This window comes from Pieris rapae, chromosome 1 (genome assembly GCF_905147795.1).
Source record: "Pieris rapae chromosome 1, ilPieRapa1.1, whole genome shotgun sequence".
Taxonomy (NCBI): domain Eukaryota; kingdom Metazoa; phylum Arthropoda; class Insecta; order Lepidoptera; family Pieridae; genus Pieris; species Pieris rapae.
The window spans coordinates 2,676,192-2,700,608 of NC_059509.1; the positions used below are offsets into that span (position 1 = coordinate 2,676,192).

At 32.4% G+C, this 24,417-nt stretch overlaps 1 protein-coding gene across 1 annotated transcript; it reads left to right on the forward strand.

Annotated features, from left to right (window-relative positions):
* The first annotated feature begins 21,694 nt into the window (after positions 1-21,694).
* On the forward strand, positions 21,695-23,188 carry LOC110994785 (KRAB-A domain-containing protein 2). The gene has a single exon (XM_022261636.2). It carries the CDS (start codon positions 21,773-21,775, stop codon positions 22,946-22,948), a length of 1,176 nt encoding a protein of 391 aa, XP_022117328.2. The 5' UTR covers positions 21,695-21,772; the 3' UTR covers positions 22,949-23,188.
* The last annotated feature ends 1,229 nt before the right edge of the window (positions 23,189-24,417 follow it).

The following is a 24,417-nucleotide window of genomic DNA, read 5'->3' on the forward strand; positions in this document are numbered from 1 at the left end:
TATCTACCAGGCACCAGCTTAAATCTTTACTTAGAGCCTATGCACTTGAACTCTACGGCCCAAGAATCTCTAGTCCAACATCAACAACAGGGAACAACATCGAAGTTGAAGGAAAGACTCGTCTATTATTTTCTAACTGAACTTCTTGAACATTCATTCGTTACAAAGTCATCAAATCAATTATATTTTTTTGTATTTGTCCGACAAATAAACTACATAGGGTACACTAGTAAATTATAAATGCAAAATCTCACAAGAACCAAAAGAATATTCGTTATAATAACATTCAGTATCAGCAATAATAATAACAGTTGTGCAAAATTGAAACCTCTTTGCTGCGCCAGCGACCATAGAGTTAATGGCCTCTATAACATTTGCTTAATACCTGAGTGCTTTGTCTATTTCACCACAGACAATTCAATTCATTTTTACATGAATACTTAATTATTATACTAAGTTATATGTGAATTAGTATTTTAATAGCAGTCTAGATACTGTGTGAATGTATATTTTGAGCCAAAATAATTATGATTTATAAAGAGTTTGATTGCGCATTAAGAATATACATACAGATATTATAATGAATTTTAATAATATTCGTATTTCCTGATTGCTATTCCTATGTTTTTGTAGGTAAAAATAAATTATAAAGCAGCAAGCTTTTGAACAGCTTGTGAGTTTTCATGTGTGTAAGAAAATTCTTTGTTGATACTGCGTCCTGCCAACTCTACTAATTAATGTAGCCCGCATGTTAACGAAACAGTGGCTATCATTTTTAGTTTAAAAGGACACGTTTTTACTATGCATTTCTCTTTAACAATTTTTTTTCATTCTCAGACTATTTTAGCTGTATAGTTTAAAGATTTATTTAAAAGCGCAGGGTTTTTGCGAGTTTTTATACATTGACTTTTGTGTTTGTTAAAGTATATATTCCTATATTCCTTTTATATGTGTCAAATAAACTATCAATATATCTGGTTTCACGAATACATTTTTAACTTACGGAAAAAACTTTCCAAGTTTCAGGGGACTAGGTAAAAGCGCATTGGGCACTTGTCTATGAAATGAAAATTATTAAAGAAACGGTTGCTATCTGAGGTCATAGGGTTGTAGCGCCACTGGTTTATTATCCTTAAAGTGATTAAAATCTTGTCACCTTTGCACACTCGGGCTCGAAGTTTATTTTTATTTATTCCTATTATGTGTATTAGCAGCCTCGAGACATTTTCATTCGGACTATTTAGAGTACGTAACTTCAATCGAATACGAGAGCTATCTTTCATAATTTATGTCAATTTTCACTAATTTAGCAATCTTTCTGCAAAAGTATACAACCTTTTTTATGCTAAAAACTTAAATGATAGGTTTGAGGAAGAAATCACTAGGAAGCTGTTAACGAAACACAGTAGGTACATTTTCAAAACTGAAATTCCAATTACAAATACATTTTAATCAATTTTCGAATAGCCCCTTAACAAACGAATTGCCCCCTGTGGGGCGTGGGCCCTACGTTGGGAAATACTGCTTGAGATAATAAGTTGACGTGTTGGGCCAAAGGAATACCTATTAAATGAACAACGCAAAACGAAACCATACAATAACACGTTATAAAAATGTTCCTATATTTACTGATATATTCGTTTGATATTATTTCAAACCAATGTTGATATATTAGCTGTCAAATATAGATTTTATACGTAAAAAAAATGTTATTTCTAAAGAGTACTATACGGATTTTAATACATTTTTATCATTTAATATTTATTTTATAACTGAGCACTTGTTGTAGTAACAATATTATGGTATGTCACACAAACGGACACAACTTTAATAAACTCAATTCCAAAGGAAGTCTTGAATATGTAAAATATTTTAATAAGTGAAGCGAGGCGCATAACTCAATTCATTGTTTAATATCGCTGACGTGGCATCAACCGCCTTGCACTATGCGTCTTGTCTAGTCTGTCCAAACTTTCAACCTTTATACTTCAACTTTACTATAATACTGTTTAAAATAACCTACGAGTGATGCTTTGGTAATGAACGATGTACATTGCTGTTTTATTTAATAGACAAAGATATATAGTCTTATCTCTCCACTTCATTTGGGTTCGTTCTTCACACGCTTCTCTTAGAATGGCTGTTATTGGAAGACACACCAGCCGATTGGGACTTCACCTCGCGCCCTATCTTTCCAAGTATTCCAGTTGCTTCCAGTTAGAACTCTTCTGAGAGAGTTGAGAGTCTTGTACGTTCTCTCTTTATACTTTGAGTTGATACAAGATTTATATGTAGGTGAGTTAGTCGGTAATCATTAAACAGAATTCATAGAATAATTTGCAATAATTTAAATGCTACTAACAGTCCCGAAACATAATGATGCAGCAATGTATACAGTGCAATAAAATATAGTCAGAGTTTTCTGCCAACACTGCTCATAATTCCCCAGTCTTGGTTAATATGATAATATAGCAACATTGTTAACAGCTACCAAATATTGGTGTTACCAACTTTTGAGACTGATTCGCGTAGCTTTGACAGAGGGGTGTTCCCGATGTGTGCACTTGATAACTTTTAAAATTTCGATTATAATTTTATGCAACCGATTGAGCCATGATTTTTTAAATAATAATGCCCTGAAGTACAAAAATGTTATGCTTTAGGCTTTGGCCGCAAGATTTCTGAATCTGTTTCGTAATTATTTTTTAAACCTAATAGGCAAGTAGGTTTTGGGTCTAAGACACGTCAGTTTCCTTATGATGTTTTCCTTCAACGTTCGAGCGAAAGTTAACTGCGCACATAGAAAGAAATTCCATTAGTACACAGCCGGGTATCGAACCTACGACCTTAGGCACGAGAGTTGCATGCTGACGCCACTTGACCAACACTGCTCCATGCATATACGAATTTTTACATAATTAAAAAAATATCTATATATATATGTAATGGTAAACGAAGCGAACATCGTCATCACTTAAAAGGTGATAAGTATTATATTTTATTCTTTATTTAGTTCTGTCAAGAATCGGGCCCGGGCTTTACAAAAATTGACTTAATCAGTAAGCCATAGAGTTCATATTTAAGTCATATTAAATGTACATATTTCTCTTGGTTCGATAAATGTTTCAATTATTCTGTTATTATTATTACAAGAGTAAATGAAAAATTATTACAATTGTTTCTAACAGCTTATATGTAATAATTGATGTGTAAAATCGTAAACAAAATAAAACGTGGACCACAGAGGGCCAATTTAAACTAGACTTGGTAATCAAAATATTTGGTTTCAACCGACCGTGGTTATTAACTGTTGAAAATTATTGTGGAGGCAGATACGATATTTCATTAATTTGTTTAATTAAATTAACTATAGCAAGAGTTTTTAACCACAGGAATCGTTCGTCTGGCTATGTTTAATATAACCACAAACAAAATTAAATCTTTTTAATTATACATTTACATATTTCGTTTTAAAATAGTAAGTAAAATTTTAACTAAACTTCATTAAAAAGAGAATACTTATTTTTAACTTTTTTTATTTTAGTATTAGAACTCGCATAATAATAAGTAGTAAGGACTGGCTTATATTATATAACCATGACCATGCCACAACTTGTGCTCATGATCTGACAAAACTACCAATTATTTATATAATATAGGAATAACATTGTTATTAATCTAAATATTTTTATTTTATATATTTTTTCACGTTTAAACATCGAAGTCCTTCGCAATCGTCCTAAATTTTATTGCAGCATGTGGTATTGTATTTATATCTATTGGAACTTGAGTAACTTCACCATGTGTGGCTAACTAACGTACAGAAATCCTCGGAGCACTCCGTTTCTCCGGTTGCTCCGTGAAGCCTGCCAAGTGCCCTGGAGACTTCTGCCCTTCTAGAAGAAGCTAGGCTCGTATAGCTAGAATTTTATGGACAATAGTCATTGTGAGAGTTTAAGTGCGGAAACTGAGTCCAACAACCATTTACCTCCAGTTACACTACGGCGTAATACGGTTCTTAAAGTATGCGCGCATTTTATCGCTTTGACCAAGACTAATTATTCTACGCAATAGCTTACTGTCTGCACTCGTTAAAACCCGTTTTAACTCGTATTATATAATTTACATAACATACATATGCACCGTTTATTAAAATGTAATCATTTGAAAGGAAATCACGTGCGAACTGAATCGAATCGCACTTACAGTGCAATTCGCGGTGCGCGTCGCATAACGGACCGTTTTCATTGATTTTTTTAAAATTTCAAATATAATTAACTCTAATAGCATGCCTCTATAAATAAAGTATACCAAAGTCATTAATACTGTGTCATCAGTTATATTGTTATTAAGACTCTTAGAATAAATGAACTACATCTTCATGAAGGATATTTTACAAATACCTAAACAAGAAGTTAGGACGGCTAGGAGGAAGAAAGGACGGCTCCTTTATATTAAGAAAAGAGGTCAATCCTGCGGTCACTCCTAGTCTATTCTATAAATATCTTTTCTGTATTTTCATATTTACTATAAAATTAATGTACATGAGACCTTATCCGATAAAGTTTTATTTAAAAACTATAACTTACGCTAAAAATTTATGTTTTATTTATTTATATTGCTTAAGGTCAAGGAGAATAGCAGTCCTACCAGTTGCTACAGTCCTTTCGTAGCTTTAATGTTTCTTCCACTCTAATAATAATCATCCACACTCGCTTTTTGTGTATTAATGGCAAAAACTTTGTATTAACAGTTACAGCGAGGCAGGCTAAAATATAGAGAAACCAAATCTATAGTGTTAGTTTTAATTATAGAAAACTTTGAAAAAAAACAGCTCTCATAAAGTTCTAATTTAAAATTTTTAAATTTTAAAGTTGAGGTTGCCTAAATAAGATGAATTCTATAAATGTTATTATAAAATTATCAGTCACATGGTACAGCCACCTTTATACGCCTCAGGATACTCATTAAAATTTCAGCATTCCCGTTTATATTCTCTGCGAGTGACGTAAATAAGTTCCGTTAACATTATGATACATTTCACTGTTATATATTATTTCATGAGTGTAAACGCTCCTTTGTTTTACAGTTTTTCATCACAAAGGAATTTATATGAGCTATTGTATGGTAATGATTGTGTATTCAATAATTAATTAATATTTCGCATTTTTTATTTCATCTTATAGGTGTCTACTACCGTAATTACAATAAAAAGAATTTATTGTTTCAGTATTCTAAGTATCGTGGTCAGATAATGAAGATTTTTTTTTTATAGAACAGGGGCCAAACGGGCAGGAGGCTCACCTGATGTTAAGTGATACCGCTATGGACACTCTCAATGCCAGAGGGCTCGCGTTGCCGGCCTTTTAACAAATTTTATCTTCTAATTTCAAGAAGTTAGCAGATAAATACGATAACTATGTTACGAAGAAGTTATTATTTTTATATCTCTCCATGACATATATATACAAATTATTAATTTAAGTTAAATTAAATTTTATATAAGACAGCTTGTCATTTATAGAATGGGTCTCAAGAAGGTTTATAATATTTAATAACAAATAAACCTTTGCTGACAGTTCACTTCAGAAATAATTTCCATTTTAATTCTCACTTCAAATGTGTGAATAAGATACGAAAGTATGTGCCACTTTGATCTACAATAAAATTACAATATTGTATTATTTTAAAAATTGATAACATTGCCATATAGTAAAATGACGCTATAAACCTATCCTTGATATCTACTAAGACCGCTCTGGATAGAGTAAACAACTAGAATAATTGATGAGATGCTACCTTATTTTTTGACCTTTAAACTTATAAATATAAAAGAAACAAATGAAGGCTTACTTCAATTTCAAGTCATACGGCTTCATAGCTTTTATCAGCTAATATGTAAATTTACTTCAAAAACAAACGTGTCTATACTAAGGCGGTTACAGGTACACATCTCTTGACTTTGTTGGCAACGGAACCTAGGTTTTTTGGACATATAACAGAGAGCCGGAATATATAGAAAAAATAATATGACTGGCAGAGTGGACCAGGCCTCTACTCACCGGGTCGATCAATGAAAGCCCTGACAGGTCTTACATCAGCCAGGCATAGAGGCTTGCCGAAGACAGCCTCAGCCCAGTCCAGAAGGAGGGAGGACGAAATCACTGAAGTATGAAAGAATTAAGAATAATTTTATGTGTAGTAATAATCTAATCATCGATATTTTTTAGTACGTCTAAAGTAATCTAAATTTCAAAACTGTTAAATGTGTATATACCTCTAAATATATGTCTCAAAAAAAGTTCATATTCATATTGTGAATACGCTACAGGTTTTATATTTGAATTATATAGAATGTGAAGAAACTACACTATCATAAGACACGGTTAAATTAGATTGTATGTCAAATAATAATAAAATTTTGTAAATGCATTAAAGTAATTGTTAAATACTGACAGAGGAACTATCCACACGTACCGTTGGGTTCGAATCGATTCGAATACAATACAGGTATTGTCTTAGTCGAATGCTTCAGTTCAAATTACTAGTATATTTTAACCTAAATGCAACCTTATTTACAGTAAGATAAGAGCGTTTTACCCCAACATACTTTGTGCAAACATTCTTTTACTTACAAGCAGAGGATTATGTACGGTATTACTATGGCAATAAGGCTGTGTGTAGTGTAAAAATGTGTCGGTTTCGATTTGATACACTTGGGAAATTATGATAATACACGTTTGTGATACTTGGCAGCCATTTTGTAAGATAAAACGTTGTTTATTTGTGGTGATCGAATTTGGAAATAGTTTTCTTTGGTGGAGGATGTTAAAGGTAATGTGAGCTTTGATGTTGGGTCATATTAGGCGATTTTTGTGTGTTAATGTTAACATTTACAAAGCATTAAATACACGAATTTATATAATATAAGTGCAATTTAAACATGATAAAAGTATGTTAAACTTCAATATATTTAATACGACTGGTTCATATAGTTGCTTGGATTAAAAATATAAATATATGATTATTTAAGTAGTTTCTTTGGGTTAACAAAGAAAATCATATAATAAATGCATAATTAAATTAATTATATAGTAAAGACTTGTACCCAGTTCTATTCGCCCACTCTACACCCTTGATTTAGGAAAAGAAATAAATTTAGATATTGACTCTTGACATGAGTTAAATTCAGTGGCTGTTGTGGGGCGTATCTGTTTAAATGAAACACTTTTTTGAAGCTAGGTACAGACTGACTTTAATCGTTTAAAATATGATCTTATTACTAACAGAAAATTAGAGGCAGTGGGGTTGCGACGCCAAAAAATACTAACTTGGCTTATCTAAGGGTTCATAAATCTAAGTGACACTAATACAAGTGCAGTCAACCTTTTTGGACATTATCGTAAACAAGAATTTTCTATTACAATTTATGAGTGTGGTAAAAACTAACGGCTCATTTTGGCTTCAAGTTTGCGACGATTACTAAAATTTCGTAAGCTTTTAATAATAAACTATATAAATGTAACTTAACTAATGAACAAATAAATTTACGTAGCACCGCTACGCGCTACGATCTTTCTTTGCAACGTTAACATAAAGCTTTTGCTTAATATACAGATATATAAAAACAACAATTGTTTGTTATTATTAGTAGTTGATAATAATTATTATCAGATTTAAGGGATATATTAATGATCTTAAAATATTAACAATGAAAAATTTGCAATATGCTATATGTTGTTTTTGTTGTATTTTCGCTAAGATCGCTTTAACATTTCCTTTGAAAAAATCCCTTTAAAAAATATTTATATGTGAAGAACATTGATAGATACCAAATTAATTAAAATAATAGGCCAATACACACAAGTGTGACATTTAATTATATGTTTATATTAAGCATTTAGGTATACTACTTATTCTCAGTAGGTGTTTATTTTTTTACTTTTCTAAATTAGAGTTACCTGCTTAGCCTAACATTGACTACTAACTTAAGTAACCTGTTTTTTTATGTTTGTAAAGTTACGAAGTGCAGTAAGTAAATTCACAGAATTTATTTTGGTTTTTCATTGCATTTATGAACATGTTTGTATAAATGAATGGCTTGTCTCAATGACCGACTCTGAACTGCTTACGAAATGTACTTACAAACTCATCCGACCACTTAGCGATTTTTATTACAAAGTTCTTTAGAAATAGTTCACGAGTTACATTTTCCACTAACAACCACACTTAAGATCTAGTTAAATTTCAAAAGCCTAAGGAAGGTAACAGCGATTTCAGTTTCATTTGCAACACTAAACCATCATTCATTCTGTGATGCTTTTAAATGCAGACAATGCATCTTCAATTACAAAACCCACTTGCCTAGAACAATAGATAAATTATTTCTCTCTCTTTTAAATTCCATCTTACGGCTTCTATTGTTTTCGGGCTCAAAAACTGATTCCACAACACAGCACTAATGCAATGCTGAAAAGATTTTCCCGGTGTTCACTATACTCAACCTTTTTTATTTGTATCAATATGTAACACACGAATCAGATTTTTTGTTCCGCTTACACGCAATAATCGTCGTTAGTTTTAATCGCGTGGGTTTTAAAAATATTTCACTAACTCAGTTAGGTTTGTCTTTTATAATGTAAGAAAGCTGCTTGAATCGCGCTTATCCATCGCCAAGGCATTTTTCAAGCAAAAAACTAAGTCATTATTATGATTAGTCGATATGCTCTTAGTTCTCTTAGCTCTTAGTAGGGCTGAATGTCACCTGTCAAAGTCCGTTCAGTGAAATCGTTGTAGAAATAACAAGCCTCAATCTTTAAATCATTACTAATCTAATAATAAAGCTCGAATACATACCAGTCCGCAAGTAAAGTGCAGACACATAATGTCGGCACAACTTCTCTACGTGTAGTGACTAGCTCTAGCTCCGTAAACCTCTGGAAATTGCCACAATTCATTCGCTCGCTAATTAACGTAATTGTTTGTGTATTGTGAAACTTATCTTGAGATTCTTGAGATATTTTATGCAAATAATGTTACATTTTACTCCTAGACTTGAAGATAAGTTAGCTATTTTATATATTCTATACATCAACTGTATATGTTACAAGCTATCTTTTCTAAATTAAATGACAATTATGGTATACATAAATGTTACAAAAATGCAATAATATTATCAGTAATATCTGTTTATTGCTAAGCAAATAATTACTAACAAAACAGCGGATTAGGTATTAGTAGTGTTTAAGCTTTTTTTACAGTGATTAGCCTACAAATGTCATGCGAGTTTATTCCATTACATTTGAGAAGAATTAGAATGACAAATGCCTGAACTCCTAAGTTCATTTTTACTATCTTATTATAGACGTAGTATCAAAAGTCTTAGTTAAAAAATATTCGATATTTTGAATGCTGAAACCGCATAATAGGGCCTACGATAGATGTGACCAGAGACAGATTACTTAAGGCAAATAACTTTATTTCTTCAAACTAAATCCTTCAACTGTGCACAGGTCACTACGGCGGTACTATAATTGGTCATTATATATCAAGATCACTTCTCTTTAACAATATACGAGCAACAAATGTATGGTTTTGTAAACGAAATGAAAAAAATTGTTTACTCCCAGTATGACTAGTACTACTATTCAGACAAAATTAAATTGATTCAGATATAAGGAAAAATATTTTTCGCAGTTGTAAAAAACTAGCTTTGCAAAACTTTTTTGCACAGTGGCTAGTATTTTTAATCTGTAATACGCGCTGTGGCTCTGGGCGGATGAACATGGCCTTAATTAATGAACTGTCGAACCGGCCGTGTTTGCATACAAAGCATTTTGACCGATTGCACAGGGAAATGTTTTATGACTTTTATTAACCGATTCTTAACTAAGATAACTCTAAGAATCGGTTAAAATGCGCTAAAATGTGTTAAAAAACAATGTTTTCTATTTCTATTGATTGGCATTGGATTTGTAAAAAGATTCAATATTAATTAAATCTATTCATTATATGGAAGATGTATGAAGATCGTATTAAGCTATTTAGTCGTGAGTTATCGGAAACAGGTCGCATTCAAAAAACCTTTCGCGAAATTTTCCTGAATTTTAAATCATACCTTAACCCGTAGAAGGTTAAAAGTTACGTAAACGAAAATTAAATTTCATTTACAAAATGACATGACGTAAGCTAGAATTAACTGAAGCAAACCGTTTATAATCTGTGATTGTTGGCACGCCCGTTAGTAATATTTTCCATAGGTTATATTAGTCTGAAATATTCACGTTGATCAATTATCAATTACAGGAACTACATATGTATATACGTTTATTAAGCCAGACCACACAACAAAAACAATTGTGTGGCTTCGATAATAGGGGCGGCGAGAACATATTTAACATAATAATATTTACAAATAATGAACAATTAATGTTTACAAAGGTAAATAGGTTTACATGATTAGTCTTCTGATCACCTGTCATCGATTGTCGGGTTTGGGACATGCCGGTTTCTTACAACACTGCTTTCTTAATGCTTATTAAGTTTAAATTGTGTATAGAGACAGAATTCTTTTAAAAATAAAATAGGTTTAAAGCTTTATAAAGCCACTCACATATAAAGGAAGTTTCAATTCGAATAGTAAAGTGACTTCCGGATAGATTTTCAATTTGCCCGAAGGAATTAGGGTTCCGCGGTGAAGATGTCATCAATACAATTCCAGGTTCCGGATCTATTTCTATCGGGATAAACCTAATACGTTTACCTTGCTAGCTCGTATGGATACGCCATGAAAATATTCTACTGTCTTGTAATAAAAAGCATAAACGGTGACATTTCGGAATAATATGTTTCCTCCAGCTTTGATTTTGTTTCTTTTTGAGCAGAGATTGAGTCATGGGGTTTAAGTGAACTCCACGGCTATTTAAAAATTGAAGTTAGTGCCTCATAGTAAGTATCAATGACTCCAGAACCGGTGCTTTGCTCAACGACTAAGTACCGCAATACAGGCGCTGCCACTGGCACCCAACTTTTTAAATTTATATAAGTTTTATATTTATCCCTTTTAGTTATTATTTTAACTATGTTGGTTAAGAATAATGTAAATACTCTATATTTATTCATTAATTTATATTTCATTGAGTATACAAAAATACAGTACAGTAAAAAATAATTAAATAAACAGGTGAGTGAGTAACTGGCGGCCCTATTTATTAGAGCGATGTATTTCAGGCAACCACGGTAAGAAAAACATTATTAAATTAATTAAAAAAAAAACATATTTAGACAAAACAGATGGAACAATGCATAGAAATAATTGTGTGCCATGAAATATCAGTTATTAAGTAGAATTGGAAATTTAAGTATGTCCATACAAATCGAAAAAGTGCACACCGCGATCTAGAAATGATAATTGACAAGTATGCGTTGGAGATTTATTGCGAACGAACAGATACAATTTATAGCTTTGCGGGTGGAAAGCTGCTGACACATGGGTTGACTGCAAACTGGCGATTTAATTAGATTCATGTACCTATATAATTCTTTTTAGTATTAAATTTATCTTTTTTTAGATAAATATGGTTTGTACAAATATAGATTAATTTAATGCGTTCATAAATAGTACTCTCGTAACCGATGGCTGATGAATGAATCCTATGCTCTGGCAACCGATACCAAGATGGATATTAAAGACGATTAAAGAAGATTCAATGGAAGGGACTACCAAGTAATACTAATAAGAAGTGTGGGCAGGTCAAACAGAAGGTAAGCTTATGACTACAGAAATAGCAGGAAAGGACTGGCAGACTATTAACAATGATTGAGACATCTGGAAAGAGTTGGTTGCCTTTATCCAGCAGGAGACGCGCAGAAGGCTCATCTCGATAAGCTCTTAAGAAGCGATACCACAGCCCATAGACACTCTAATGCCAGAGGGCTCGCGGGTACAAAGCCGGCCTTTTAAGAATTGGCACGCTCTTTTCTTGGATAAACTAAGGAAACTAAGGTATAATGGTTCGGAAACTTCGACGGGCAGCTGGATTCACATAGATATCAAACGAATAAAAATTATGGGTTTCTAAAATCTTTTTTTATTGGATTCTGATAGACGGATACTGTAATCGTAATTCTAAGTGGGCGTTTGGAAATCATAATTCAAAGCTAAGTGTTAGCTGTATTTATGAGGTAATTAGGTCGATGTAATTAAGACGATCTCTCAGACCCGCTCGGGTGAACATTACATAAATAAATAGCTCAGAGGTACTCCATAACAGCCCTTTAAATCCTCATTTAAGAGATTTGCGAAAGGCGCTGAGATTTTCTGAAGTATATTGTTGGCTCGAATTGCAAATTACTTTTTCACATGTCTTTAAGCCGTATCTGTAACGTGCCGTATTTATTAGTTTATTTGTTTTTCTTATAATATTTTTTTAATTAATAAAAATAGGTAGGAAAACTACAAGTATTCCAGGAAAATATACTAAATATATAATTTAGTGCTAACACCAATACAGCGCTTACAATACATTTTACATTTTGCCAGTTCTTCTCTTACGTTCTACGGCCTTGATTTGAGAACTGTCAGTATATGTAAAATTAGAAGCATTCAATGTTTATTTCTTTTTTTGACGTTCATAAGTGTACATTCATGTGAATAAATGATTTTTAACTTTTACTTTGATATGTTTAAGAAAACCTTAATCATTCTTATGAATCAGAATCAAACCTTAACCAAAGTCAATTTTTGAAAAAAAAAACATTATCGATTAATTTTAACGAGGGTTTGAATTTATTCAGTGATTATTTTCTAATTTAGCTTAAGTGTTTGTTGTAAAAACTAATACCGTTGGATGATATTTTGACGTTGTGTGGTATACGGATCGTATTCAATTAATAAAGTTCAGATTTTTAACTGACTTAAAAAATACAGCAAGAGGAGGTTATTAAGTTATTGACGTGTCTGTTTCTAGTCCAAAAATCCTACAGAGCGTTGCTCAAGTTTACACACAGCATTGTTTTATTACCATTCGATTGATATTTCTATATTCGTGACAAGGTTCAGATACCCGGAGGTTCGTTAGAGATAAAACGACTTGATTTTTCAATAAAAAATCGCTTTAATAGTGTTCTTTATGTTACCTTTTTACAACAATAAACAAAAACAAAAATTTGGCACTTTGTTCTCGTAAAACTTTAGACTCATCTAATATTAAGTACATGAACGGCGATATTACTTACTTATTTTTTTTTATAGAACCGGGGGCAAACGGGCAGGAGGCTCACCTGATGTTAAGTGATACCGCCGCCCATGGACACTCTCAATGCCAGTTGGCTCATCAGTGCGTGCGTTCCTTTAGTTTAGTACTTGGATAGGCAGCTGATTCTGTGGCTGATTCTTGCCATTTGGTGTATTTTTGTTTATTCGCACTTTATGTTATATAGTTAATATAGTTAGTTACTTTGGGGCGTGGGGTCAAGTGCACAGACGCTTATTAAAGATTTATGTTGGCGCCTGGTAGTACCGGTGAAATCAGATCTGGTGCTTTCTTCGCTCAACGAATGTCGCAATACAGCAAAGACATGCTGCCAGTTTTAAAGGTACCCTGAAACAGGGACCAAACTTTTAAATTTGTTTTAGTTTTCTTTACGCATTATTAAATATTATTATTACTATATTTGTAATAAATAGTACGAATAAATAAAAGTAATTTATTTATTCTAAATAAAATTACGAAAAGAATTCGATTCGATCAAATTATACATTTATAATTAATCAGCACAAAACTAATAATTGTTAACGTATTGATAAACATTATTCAGAGCTACAAATATACAGAATAATCAAAACAATATTTAAACGATATAAATTATGAAAGCAATTTCGAATATTTTAATAAACAAATAAATTGTACGATTGAAAATATATTTCCGAATTGAAATCTAAACGAAGTTTCAAATAAAACGCGTTGCGCATTTCTCGTATCAATTAAATGCATATTTGCTCGTATTATTTGAGTTTGCATATCATAAATTTTGAAATAAAAACCGACTCGACGTTAATAACATAATGTAAACAGAATGAAATATTTGTTAACATATTATGTTTGAAAACTCAAATGAGAAATATGAGGAATGGAATGGGATGTTTCTCTGACTTAATTACAGTTGACTCATAAAGATAAAACATTTCTGTGGTTAATATATTTATAGGCAAGTACTTTTTAACCTTCCAGCGGACACAATTATTGTTTCAGCGGGTATTGAACCTGGATGTCTGAGTTATCTAAGGAAGTGTATTCTGATCACTATTTAAAATAGAGTTATCGGAGTATTGGTCTGTCACGAATTCTCCCGCTTATGTAATATTGTGTTTTTAATTACTTTTATAAGTTAATAAACTACACAGCTATTATTACTTAAATGATGTTAATAAAATGATTTTACTAGTTTCATCCAAATTCTAGCACTCATTATAATTGGTACAATTTATTATGGAGAGTTCTAACACGTTTTTGACAAACCAGAGTTACACTTAGGCCTCTTTATTTAAATTATACCCTAAGCATATTAATAGTCCAATATTTAAGGCTTGACTTCAAGCTTAAGTTTAAGCTATCACAGACTATAATTAAATTGATTAACAGAATATCCATAGCGCAAAATCACCTGCATTATGAGCATACCCCATATACACACCTTTACGTACATTCCTGCCCTCACTTTTATACCATCACACATCACAGCCAAATTAGATATTACTGAGGTAAATGTATTCAATAATGTTTATTGTCTTTTCCCTTTTCTATATGTTTGAAATAAAACATTTAATGAAGCGAAAGGTAACACCTAATTTTGCCCTTTTTCCATCTATGCACACGCAAGAACAACAATTTTGTACAACCTTGTTTGTGAATCGTCGGAAAAGCATCCTAATGCTATTCAACAGTCTCTTTCTTTATTTTTTTATTTTATTATAACTTTTATTTAGAAAGCCTCTGATATACCGCTAACCGAATGCAAGGAATTTTTGATAGAGGCATCTTTAGCAAAGCCTAAATATATTTTTTATTTAATTCGTAACAAATATTTGTCGAGTATAAAGGCGAGTATTTAGACCATAAGTTTGACAACAATTATTATTATAATGACTTAGGCAACTACTATTTTTATTATGAAATAATAACAATGTTCTTCTTATATGAAAATGTAATAATATGACATTTGCATGTAACTCGTATAAAAATTTCTTGAATAATGTAATATAATTGAATTGATTGCCTTGTCCACAGATTAGCAATTGCAATATTTGAAACCACTGAACCAGTATAGATTAAGGCAAAGTCTATCTGAATCTGAGCAATAGAGGGCGTGGTAATTAATTAGTGGCGACATGAGTAATTATACACATTACATAGTTTGCGTGCGGAAACGTGCTAAGGTGCGTACCATAGTGATTAAAATAAGGACGGTGGTGTACTTGGTTACGTAACTGTCAAATGTTGTCTGCACAATATGATCTCATAGAAATTTCTATCAACAAAAAGTCTGGAGAAAAAATAATTTCACTTACGTTCTTATTTGAATTCAAATTTAAGTGAAATCGGTGACTTGAGTTAGACTAGGCTGTGAATAGTATCTATCTGGCTTCACTGAATAGTCAAAAAGTTTTCTCTGTAATACCATAACAAAAACAATAGGAACATTGTTTCTGAATACGATTGTGTATGACTCGGCTTATCTCGGACCTTGACCATCTTACAATAAAGTCTCTTTGTCTCAGCCTCTGTATTTAAACCTTACCTTGCATTCTTTGTTTAATGGATAAATATTTTATTGACCCACTATGTTATGTGTGTGTCATATAACTGACTGAAACACACGTATGCGATTTTTGGGATTAAGACAATGCGGTTAATGCAAAAAAATGATTCTGTACGAGCAAGTTTGTACTCGACTCGACCTAATTGCACTCTTTGAAGTAACGTATCTTTTCATTACTTTCGGTGTTTAGGCTGTGTTAAAAAGAGACAGATGCTTTTTACTCATGTTCGAATAGATTTTAAAATTAAATTGGTTAATGTCTTAACGTAGACTTAGATATTATCAGTGTATTCTAAACTTTACAAACCGCAGGCTCTCAAAGATTAGTTCATAGAGTTACTACACAGTTATCCAATTTAAGTCAGTAACTCAATTTGTTAGTATTTTCATGTCACGTTCATTCTAAGACAACTCGTGTGTAGCTTATCACTAATAGTCATCTATTAATTTATATTTAATTTTCATTTAGCACTTTAAGGGCGCGTTATAGAGATCTATTTATAAAAATTGTAAATTTAATTGCTATTTTTTTTCTATCTAAGAAGTCTTCTGTGTATTACTACGGTTCATCAAGTAATACCAGTTAAAAACTTCTGTACACAATTATAATTATTTATTTTCTGAAGTTAATGCTGTTTAGCACGATGATTTATTTGTAACTTAATTGTAATCTGTTATAAGAAACGAGGATTATTTATTTATTTATTTATTTTGTACTTTTAAATTGCCTTAAGTCCGAAGACGGATTACGATATTTTTTTATTTTGTAAATATTTTAATAAGTTAAGCGTACCAAGTAATCGAATAAAACATGTTTACACAGTATAAGATAACATTACACACATACAATATATATGCACTTTATGTGTTTCATTTATATTTTTAGCCAAAGTTGCCTACTGTGCTTATCAAATTCAAACAATTATCGTTTCATAAAATCTGAGATCATCATGTACATTACATAATATTTATGTACATTAAAAAAATAGGCGGTGGATTGTGAAGTACCTTGTGCCTCCAACAACTCCACTTTTCGCTTACTATACGGTTCCTAAACTGTACCAAAGGCCAACGTTCCCGCATTCAATTTTGTCCGCTCATGTATACCGCCTTAATTAAACATTAAGCTGATGATTTAGAGCGCCACCTACTGGCAAATACTGTGTGTAATCAGTTTTGTATCATTTCAAAACTTCAAGATTAAAATCGCATTACGACTTTGTTGTTTGCACGCGACTGTACTGTGGATGTATTAGGTTTTGTTACTTTTGATTACTAGGATACATTATTTTATTTAGATAAATAAACTTATGCATTTTAAATTTCAGATGCGTTTCTAGTGGCTTCAGCGACCCCAGCTGTGCACAAATAGACTTTCTGTCTATGTGCGCATCTAACACTTGCTTGGTTAAAACAACGTGATAAATCTGCATATGTCAAATCTAAAAATTTACATCGGTCAGACAGCTGATCACACACTTGTCTATGATATAAACGTCAAACTAACGGATTCCATATGAGGTCAAGCCGAGGGTTGTGACCCTGTGTGTGTGAGGGTTATTATTATTATTATATTTAACCAGAAAAAAGATTACCGAGTAAATCTTAGCCTGGACAGGGTTATACTATAGGCCAAGGCATCGCTGTGTATTTGTTATAGATCGGGTCTACTATAGTGATATAACTCTTCCTTGGATTAGGCACAGACAAGAGATTAAGGGTTGTAGCGTATATTACTATTACATACTGTAACAAATTTCCTGGCGACTGTACATTAAATCCATATATTTTAACGTAAGTTGTTTGTAACTGTACAAGTACAATTTAGCAAAGTTAATGACATTGCGATTGTACCGTGACAAACGACTTATGCATCTGAGTTAACTAGTGGACGGAGTCTGACCATCCATCATTGTTGGGCGAAACAAAACATACTGTAGATACAACTCCGTCTGCTCGATTAATCAACCTGTATATTTAAGGTGGTCTATACACGGGTGGATTAATAATTCTATTGTTAATATCGATTCACGAGGCAATAGTTTAAAACTATTGATTAATGCATAGGACGAAACTAGGGTTTGTTCAGTGTGCTTTAAAATAAATTTTTCTACCGAAAAAGATATTCCTTTTTCTGGTTGTGTCTGCAAGTAGAGGTGGTAACAAATAACATTTTATGCATTCATTGTTTCATGGTAACACTCACGAAGGAATTTTTTTGGATGAAACTTTTGATCCTTCTTTATTTAATCTATATATATAAAAGAAAGTCGTGTTAGTTACACCACTTATAACTCAAGAACGGCAGAACAGATTTGGGTGAAAATTGGTATGGAGGTAGCTTAGAGCCAGGAGACGGACATAAGATACTTTTTATCCCATTCGACAGCATTCCCGTGTGACTTGACATGAAACGTCAGTCACTATAATTTACGCTACGATAATGATAGGAAAATTCAAGTCTTTCATTTGCCATGACCATCAACAAATCACAAGGCCAATCCTTAAAAGTTTGTGGTTTAAATCTAGAACATTCATGTTTTTCCCATGGTCAATTAATTATACGTGGCATGTTCACGGGTCGGAAGACCATCTGCGTTGTTTGTTTTTGCGCCTGATAATAAAACAAAAAATGTCGTGTATCACAAGGTACTTAAGTGAAGAGCAACCTATCTACTAAAATAGAGAAATAATAATAGATGATTAATGTAGGTATTTAATTTTTTTGTATTTTTTTCAATAAAAAAACTGCTTATTTATTGCCATTAAGGCGGAATAAAATTTGCCGGGTCAGCTAGTATTATATGAAAGAACGATTGCTGCGTATTATAGCTACCATTTCAATTTGGAGTCTCTTGTGAGCAAAGCCTTACCCGTAATTATTAAATTCGATTAAGTTCGTGTTTCTAGAGAAGGTTTTGCTAGTTTGGAAGTACACTCTTAACACATTGCATCTGGCTCTGAGACTAAGATTTAGAGTCGATATTTAGCGCCGTATGTCATGTATTGGATTTGACAGATGGGATTCTCAGTTAGCGTAAAGTATCCTCTGAGTCATATCAGTATTAACCAAATTACATTAGTTATTTTGGAAGTAGAAACAAATTTTATTCTTGACCAAACTTCGAATGCAACCAGTTTTATTTCACCTTCCCATCTCTTGTAATGTTTGCTGTCCTTTTTTCGATTTTGGCTACCAACTTATTTTTTTATTTTTTTATCCTTTATTACCTTATACAAAAACATACATATAAAAAAACAGTTTACAAGAAATATAAGGCAATGGGTGGCCTTATCGCTTACAAGCGATTTCTTCCAGGCAACCCTAATGTGAAAATTATTGTACTCTTATTGTAGTCTTACTACACATCTTATCTTATCGCAAGGTGTGTCCCATCCATCTTTAGTTGTACTTTAAAATACTCTCTATCTTGTCTATATTCTTGTCTTTTCCAAATGTAAGTATTTCTAACCCTTTTGTTTATATTTAGTAAAATTATCTCATTGCTCTTTGCCTCATATCTTTGGGCCTAAGTTTGACAGTTTGTGCGGATTTTATCAAGGAACATCATCTAAGCCTTGAATCGGCCTCTAGTTTATTTCATATATTACTAAATTATTGGATAGTTTTTACTATTCTAATCTGTATAATTCTATCTATATAATATAAAAATGTAGAACAGTGGCTAAACGGGCAGGAGGCTCACCAGATGACATTCACAATGCCAGAGAGCTCGCGAGTGAGTTGCCGGCCTTTAAAGAATACAACATATGTCGTTAGCGAATGTGAGATGTGACAGATTTACTCTCTGGATTTTTATTATTTTAAAAACTACTTTTACATGCATTTGTCGCGCTCCTAAACAAGACTGCTATTAATACAAACCACAGCGATTATCTAATGTAACATTTTGTGGTATATTATTTTGTAAAATAAAGAAAAAAAAACAATCGATCCACCTCGAACTTTTTACTTTTCCCTTCGTTCCCGGAGTTTTTTCTATTTAGGTAAATATATATATTCATGTTTATGTCACCAGGCAAACAGTGAATGTAAAAAGTAACCCTCAACTAAATAAAATATAAGTTAAGTCAAAGTGTGGCCTGACACGAACGAATTACCATTATTTTTTACAGTTCCCATCAATTTTTATTCAGATGGATTTATAGATCAGCAAGTTATGATGGACATTATGTTCTATAACAGTGTTTTTTCTATACTAAACTAAAAGTATGATAACGCTTGTTTTATTATTTTGAATTACTTTTTGATTTTTTTTGATAAATAAATAATTATGAATAGTAAATACTACTAGACTAGACAGTTATTGTCATTTATACACTTCTTAAATAAAAAAATATATAAATATAAATCTGTCTTTTCTTGAATTCGCACACAAAAATTGTGGGCATCGGTTTCGGAAGATATCGTCCGAAACCGATGAGGCCGCCAGTACCTACTACTTTTCATTTAATTATGTCTAATGTTTTATATTTCTATATGCAAAGAAGTTTATGTATACATTAAAAATTCATCAAAATCAGCCGTTTAGGGATACAAATACACGCACAGTTTACGTCATTATGTATGTGTAAGATACATTTCTAAAAACCTGTTAAATAAACATTTTTTGGAGAGATTTGGTAGTAGTTGACGTCGGAATCCTGAGGTCTTGCGTTTGATTCTGGAGGTTTAACAATATAATTTTCTATGGCCACTGCTATTGAGTTAATGTTTTGAGTTTACAGTTAAAGAAAACATCTTAAACAATCTGATTCTTCTTTCAGTATAGAGTTAATACTTTCAATGTATCTAATTAAAAAGTTTACATATTAGACATACAATTTTAAAATAAATCTGAATATCCTTAATTCGGTTTGAAAAAGTAACGAGTTGCTTGATCCCTGCAGCAGATAGCATTTTAGCTTTCTGTTTAATGTCGAGTAACACTAAGAGCGCTCTAAAAACAAAAAAATAAAAATACATACTAATGTGGAGTAATTTAGATTACATGGCTTTTATTTTACATTGTACAGTTGCTATTAACTTACATTTACTAGCAAAGTAGTTAAATGCGTTATATATTATATAATTATAGTATACGCTCATCAGGCAAGGTGTCAAGAACCTCCGGTCTATGTGCGAAGTGCTCTTGGGTTGAGCACAACTGTTGCACGGTGTCATTATATACTCATTTTAATTGTAGCCCTTAGGGCGATAATTAATAATTACTCAGCTAAGAATATAGGGTCCCTCCTTTTTAATACAGACGTATTCTGAGTCGTTAATTTATATTTTATTGGTTCAATGTTGGCCTATTGGTGGCTGCTTGCCACTCTGAACACTAAGTTTGTAGGTTCGAACTCGGGCGTGCACATCTACTCACTCGCACCACTGATTTTTTAATTAAGATTGGGTTATCCTGATACTAAGTACAATAAAAGACATATTTAAACTTAATTTACCAAATAATAATTATAGCGTTAATATAATATACTACATTTAAGTTATAAAATTTATTTTGAAATTTATTTGTTTGTTAGTTAAACACTACTTAATTATTTGTATGAAACAAATGAATGCATTGTAAAAAAACTTGGACTGCAATTATAAAACTCATTTATTACGTTGACACTCAATAGCGGCAGCCGAAATGGGCAATTTAATAAAATATACAGCTCGTATTTATAATTATGAATTCACGGCGCATGTACCAACTACCTAGTACCGGATTGGGTTTCGACCGGTCATTATGAATAAAGCTAAGCGACGTTGCCGCGCCGCCGCCGGGCTAAGTGATTAATGGATTCCACAAACGCGGGATGCGGGGGTCTAGCTCGCTGTTGACTGTTCGCGTCAGTATGCGTCCTGCGCAACTCCGATTAGCACGTTTCTGAACGAATTTTAGTTTTGTTATATTACGTTTTATTAATGGTTTTTAAATTGACGTAAATGGCGGACACTACACAAAAGCGTAAAGAGATGAAAGATCGCTTCAATGCACGGATACGTGACCTAGCATCTACGAAAGGTCAAAATACTCAGATATTGTCGAAAAAAGCGTATCAGGAAACTATAGAAAAAGTAAAATGGACAAAAAAGAAAACGTCCAATAAAAAACCTGAAGACTATCAACGGTTGAAGAGGTATGATGTTCTTACTATTGGTAACATTGAAAAATTAATTGTGCCGGTGAAACAAACAGACTTGATTAAATTTTATGTTCATACTGAAGAAGTTTTTCAAATTATAGACGAAACACACATTTCAATGAGCCACGCAGGTAGAAATAAAATGTCAACGGAACTGCATTCGCGTTTTAAAAACATAACGCGTGAAATGATAAACATTTATATAGAACTTTGCGAAACTTGTCAGAAAAAGCCAAGTTCTGTATTAAAAACGAAACATGCAAATAGCGATGATTGCACGACAAGATGTCAGGTAGAAATCGTTGGGATGGAACCAGATAATGGGTACACGTATATTCTCATTTATCAAGATCTAACAACCAAATTCATTCAACTGCGCCCACTGAAAACTCAAAGCGTTATAGAAATTGCCAATGTTTTATTGGATATTTTTACCATATTTGGCGCACCGTGCATTCTGCAGAACAGTGTAAGCAGGGAGTTAGCTGATGATATAGTTAAACAACTGTATATCACGTGGCCACAATTAAAAATGGTTCACGGTCCAGAAACTGAGGCTTATGAGCTGGTATCTGATGTGACAAAAAGGTTGAAAATCTGGTTAGGTGGAAATACAAAGAAATGGACGGAGGGGCTGCGATTTGTCCAATTACTAAAGAACTCAGATGACAGTTCAGACAAATCTGCTTTCGAAGCAATGTTTGGGATAAAAGCACGTATTGGTTTAAAGCCGCGATTGCCTGAATATATGCTTCCCAATATTAATACAGAAGAAGATTTGGAGACATTTTTGACAGCAGGTGAAGTGCCTGTTTCTGTACCGGAATCTCATGGTGATATGAAATTTGAAGATAACAGAATCAATCTAGTGTTACCTGGCCCGAGTCATGATCAGCTGGGTTTTGATAATATGGACATAAAGATTGAAGATACCGTGATGAAGATGGACCACGACGCGTTGGATGAGCTGTCATAATTATTGTATAATAATAAAATATTATATGACGTAGTGTTTTACTTAAACTTATTAGTTAGTCTTGTCAGATCAGTTGATCAGGCTTTGTATTTGAAGAACCCTTACAATTTAGACTATGGAAAAGCAAGGGCAGTATTTCCGAACGAATTCGACTTAGGGTACTTCAAGAATAGAGCGTACTCTTGCGAACCTTTTGGCAATATGACTGTCCATGTGCGGCATTTAACATCAGCTGAGCCTCCTGCCCTTTTCCTCCTCTCACAGAATTTAAAAGCAAACTCACGGGAATCATGTTTATTCCAGTTCTGGAGATCGTTAGGCTTGCACTTCAGACATAAACAAGCTAAGTCCCTTGAGGAAGGCTTGAACGAGGCTAATGTTTATTCTCTACTACTCTATAATATTTCGAACAACGCAAATACTTCACGTGTTATCAAAAATAATCACGATAAAACTAAATTTGTAAAAGTACCGTTATGCAATTTCAAAACCTATAGTTATAAATATCTATACTAAATCTGTAAGTGGTTGCTAAGCTGAAGGTATAGGCATTTTATCGCGACACACATTGGCTTGGTTAATATTTCACTGTGTGTTTGGTGTCTTTTTAAAATAGTTTTGAGAGATTTATATGATACAGATATCTACAGTTGTCGTAATAGCCTCCCTGGCCTCATTCATACCTCGGAGCGGTAATGAGATACGTTCAATGTGTTATTTCGTTGGGGCTTTTCTCAAAGTTGAGATGAGACTGAAATGTATACTAAAATATACTTATTTTTGTATACATATGTTATTTTAACAGCATGAATTTAATTGTATTAGTTCGTAAAATAAGTAATTTATTTGAATTGATGTCTTTTATTTAATATAATATATCACTATATCTATCTGATATGCTTGGTAAGGAAAGGATCTTGAATATACAAAGCGGAAGCAGACTAGAGCAACGGTTGATTCTAGATTCTTAACAAAAACATGAATCCATTTTCTTACTAATAAAAGTATTGTCTATGCTTATGTGACGTACGAAATCATAAGTTACATAGAAAATTGCAATAGATAAATGTGACGAGATATTTATTACATATTTGTTTAAAACAATAATTTATAAAAAACGAATATCAATGCTAATATTTCATTAAACGAAAGAAAAGGACTTAGTACAGTGATTTTTTTCTAACAAAAAGAGTAATTTCTCAAATCAAAGTGTAGTTGCTCACAAAAGTCCGCGAGGTGCCGCCTGTATGTGTGCATATTCCTACGCGCTTAAAATATTACTCAACCTCAAATAATGGGCACTATGTTAAGAGATTTAAGCGATTCATAGACAAGGTTTTAATGGAATAATATTATTTTAGTAATATTGAAGTCACTGGTTTTGCTAATGTTTAAGTAACGATGACTCTATCTGATTAAACTTAAGTATTTTACTAGTCTGAATAAAAATTATAAAAACAACTATTATA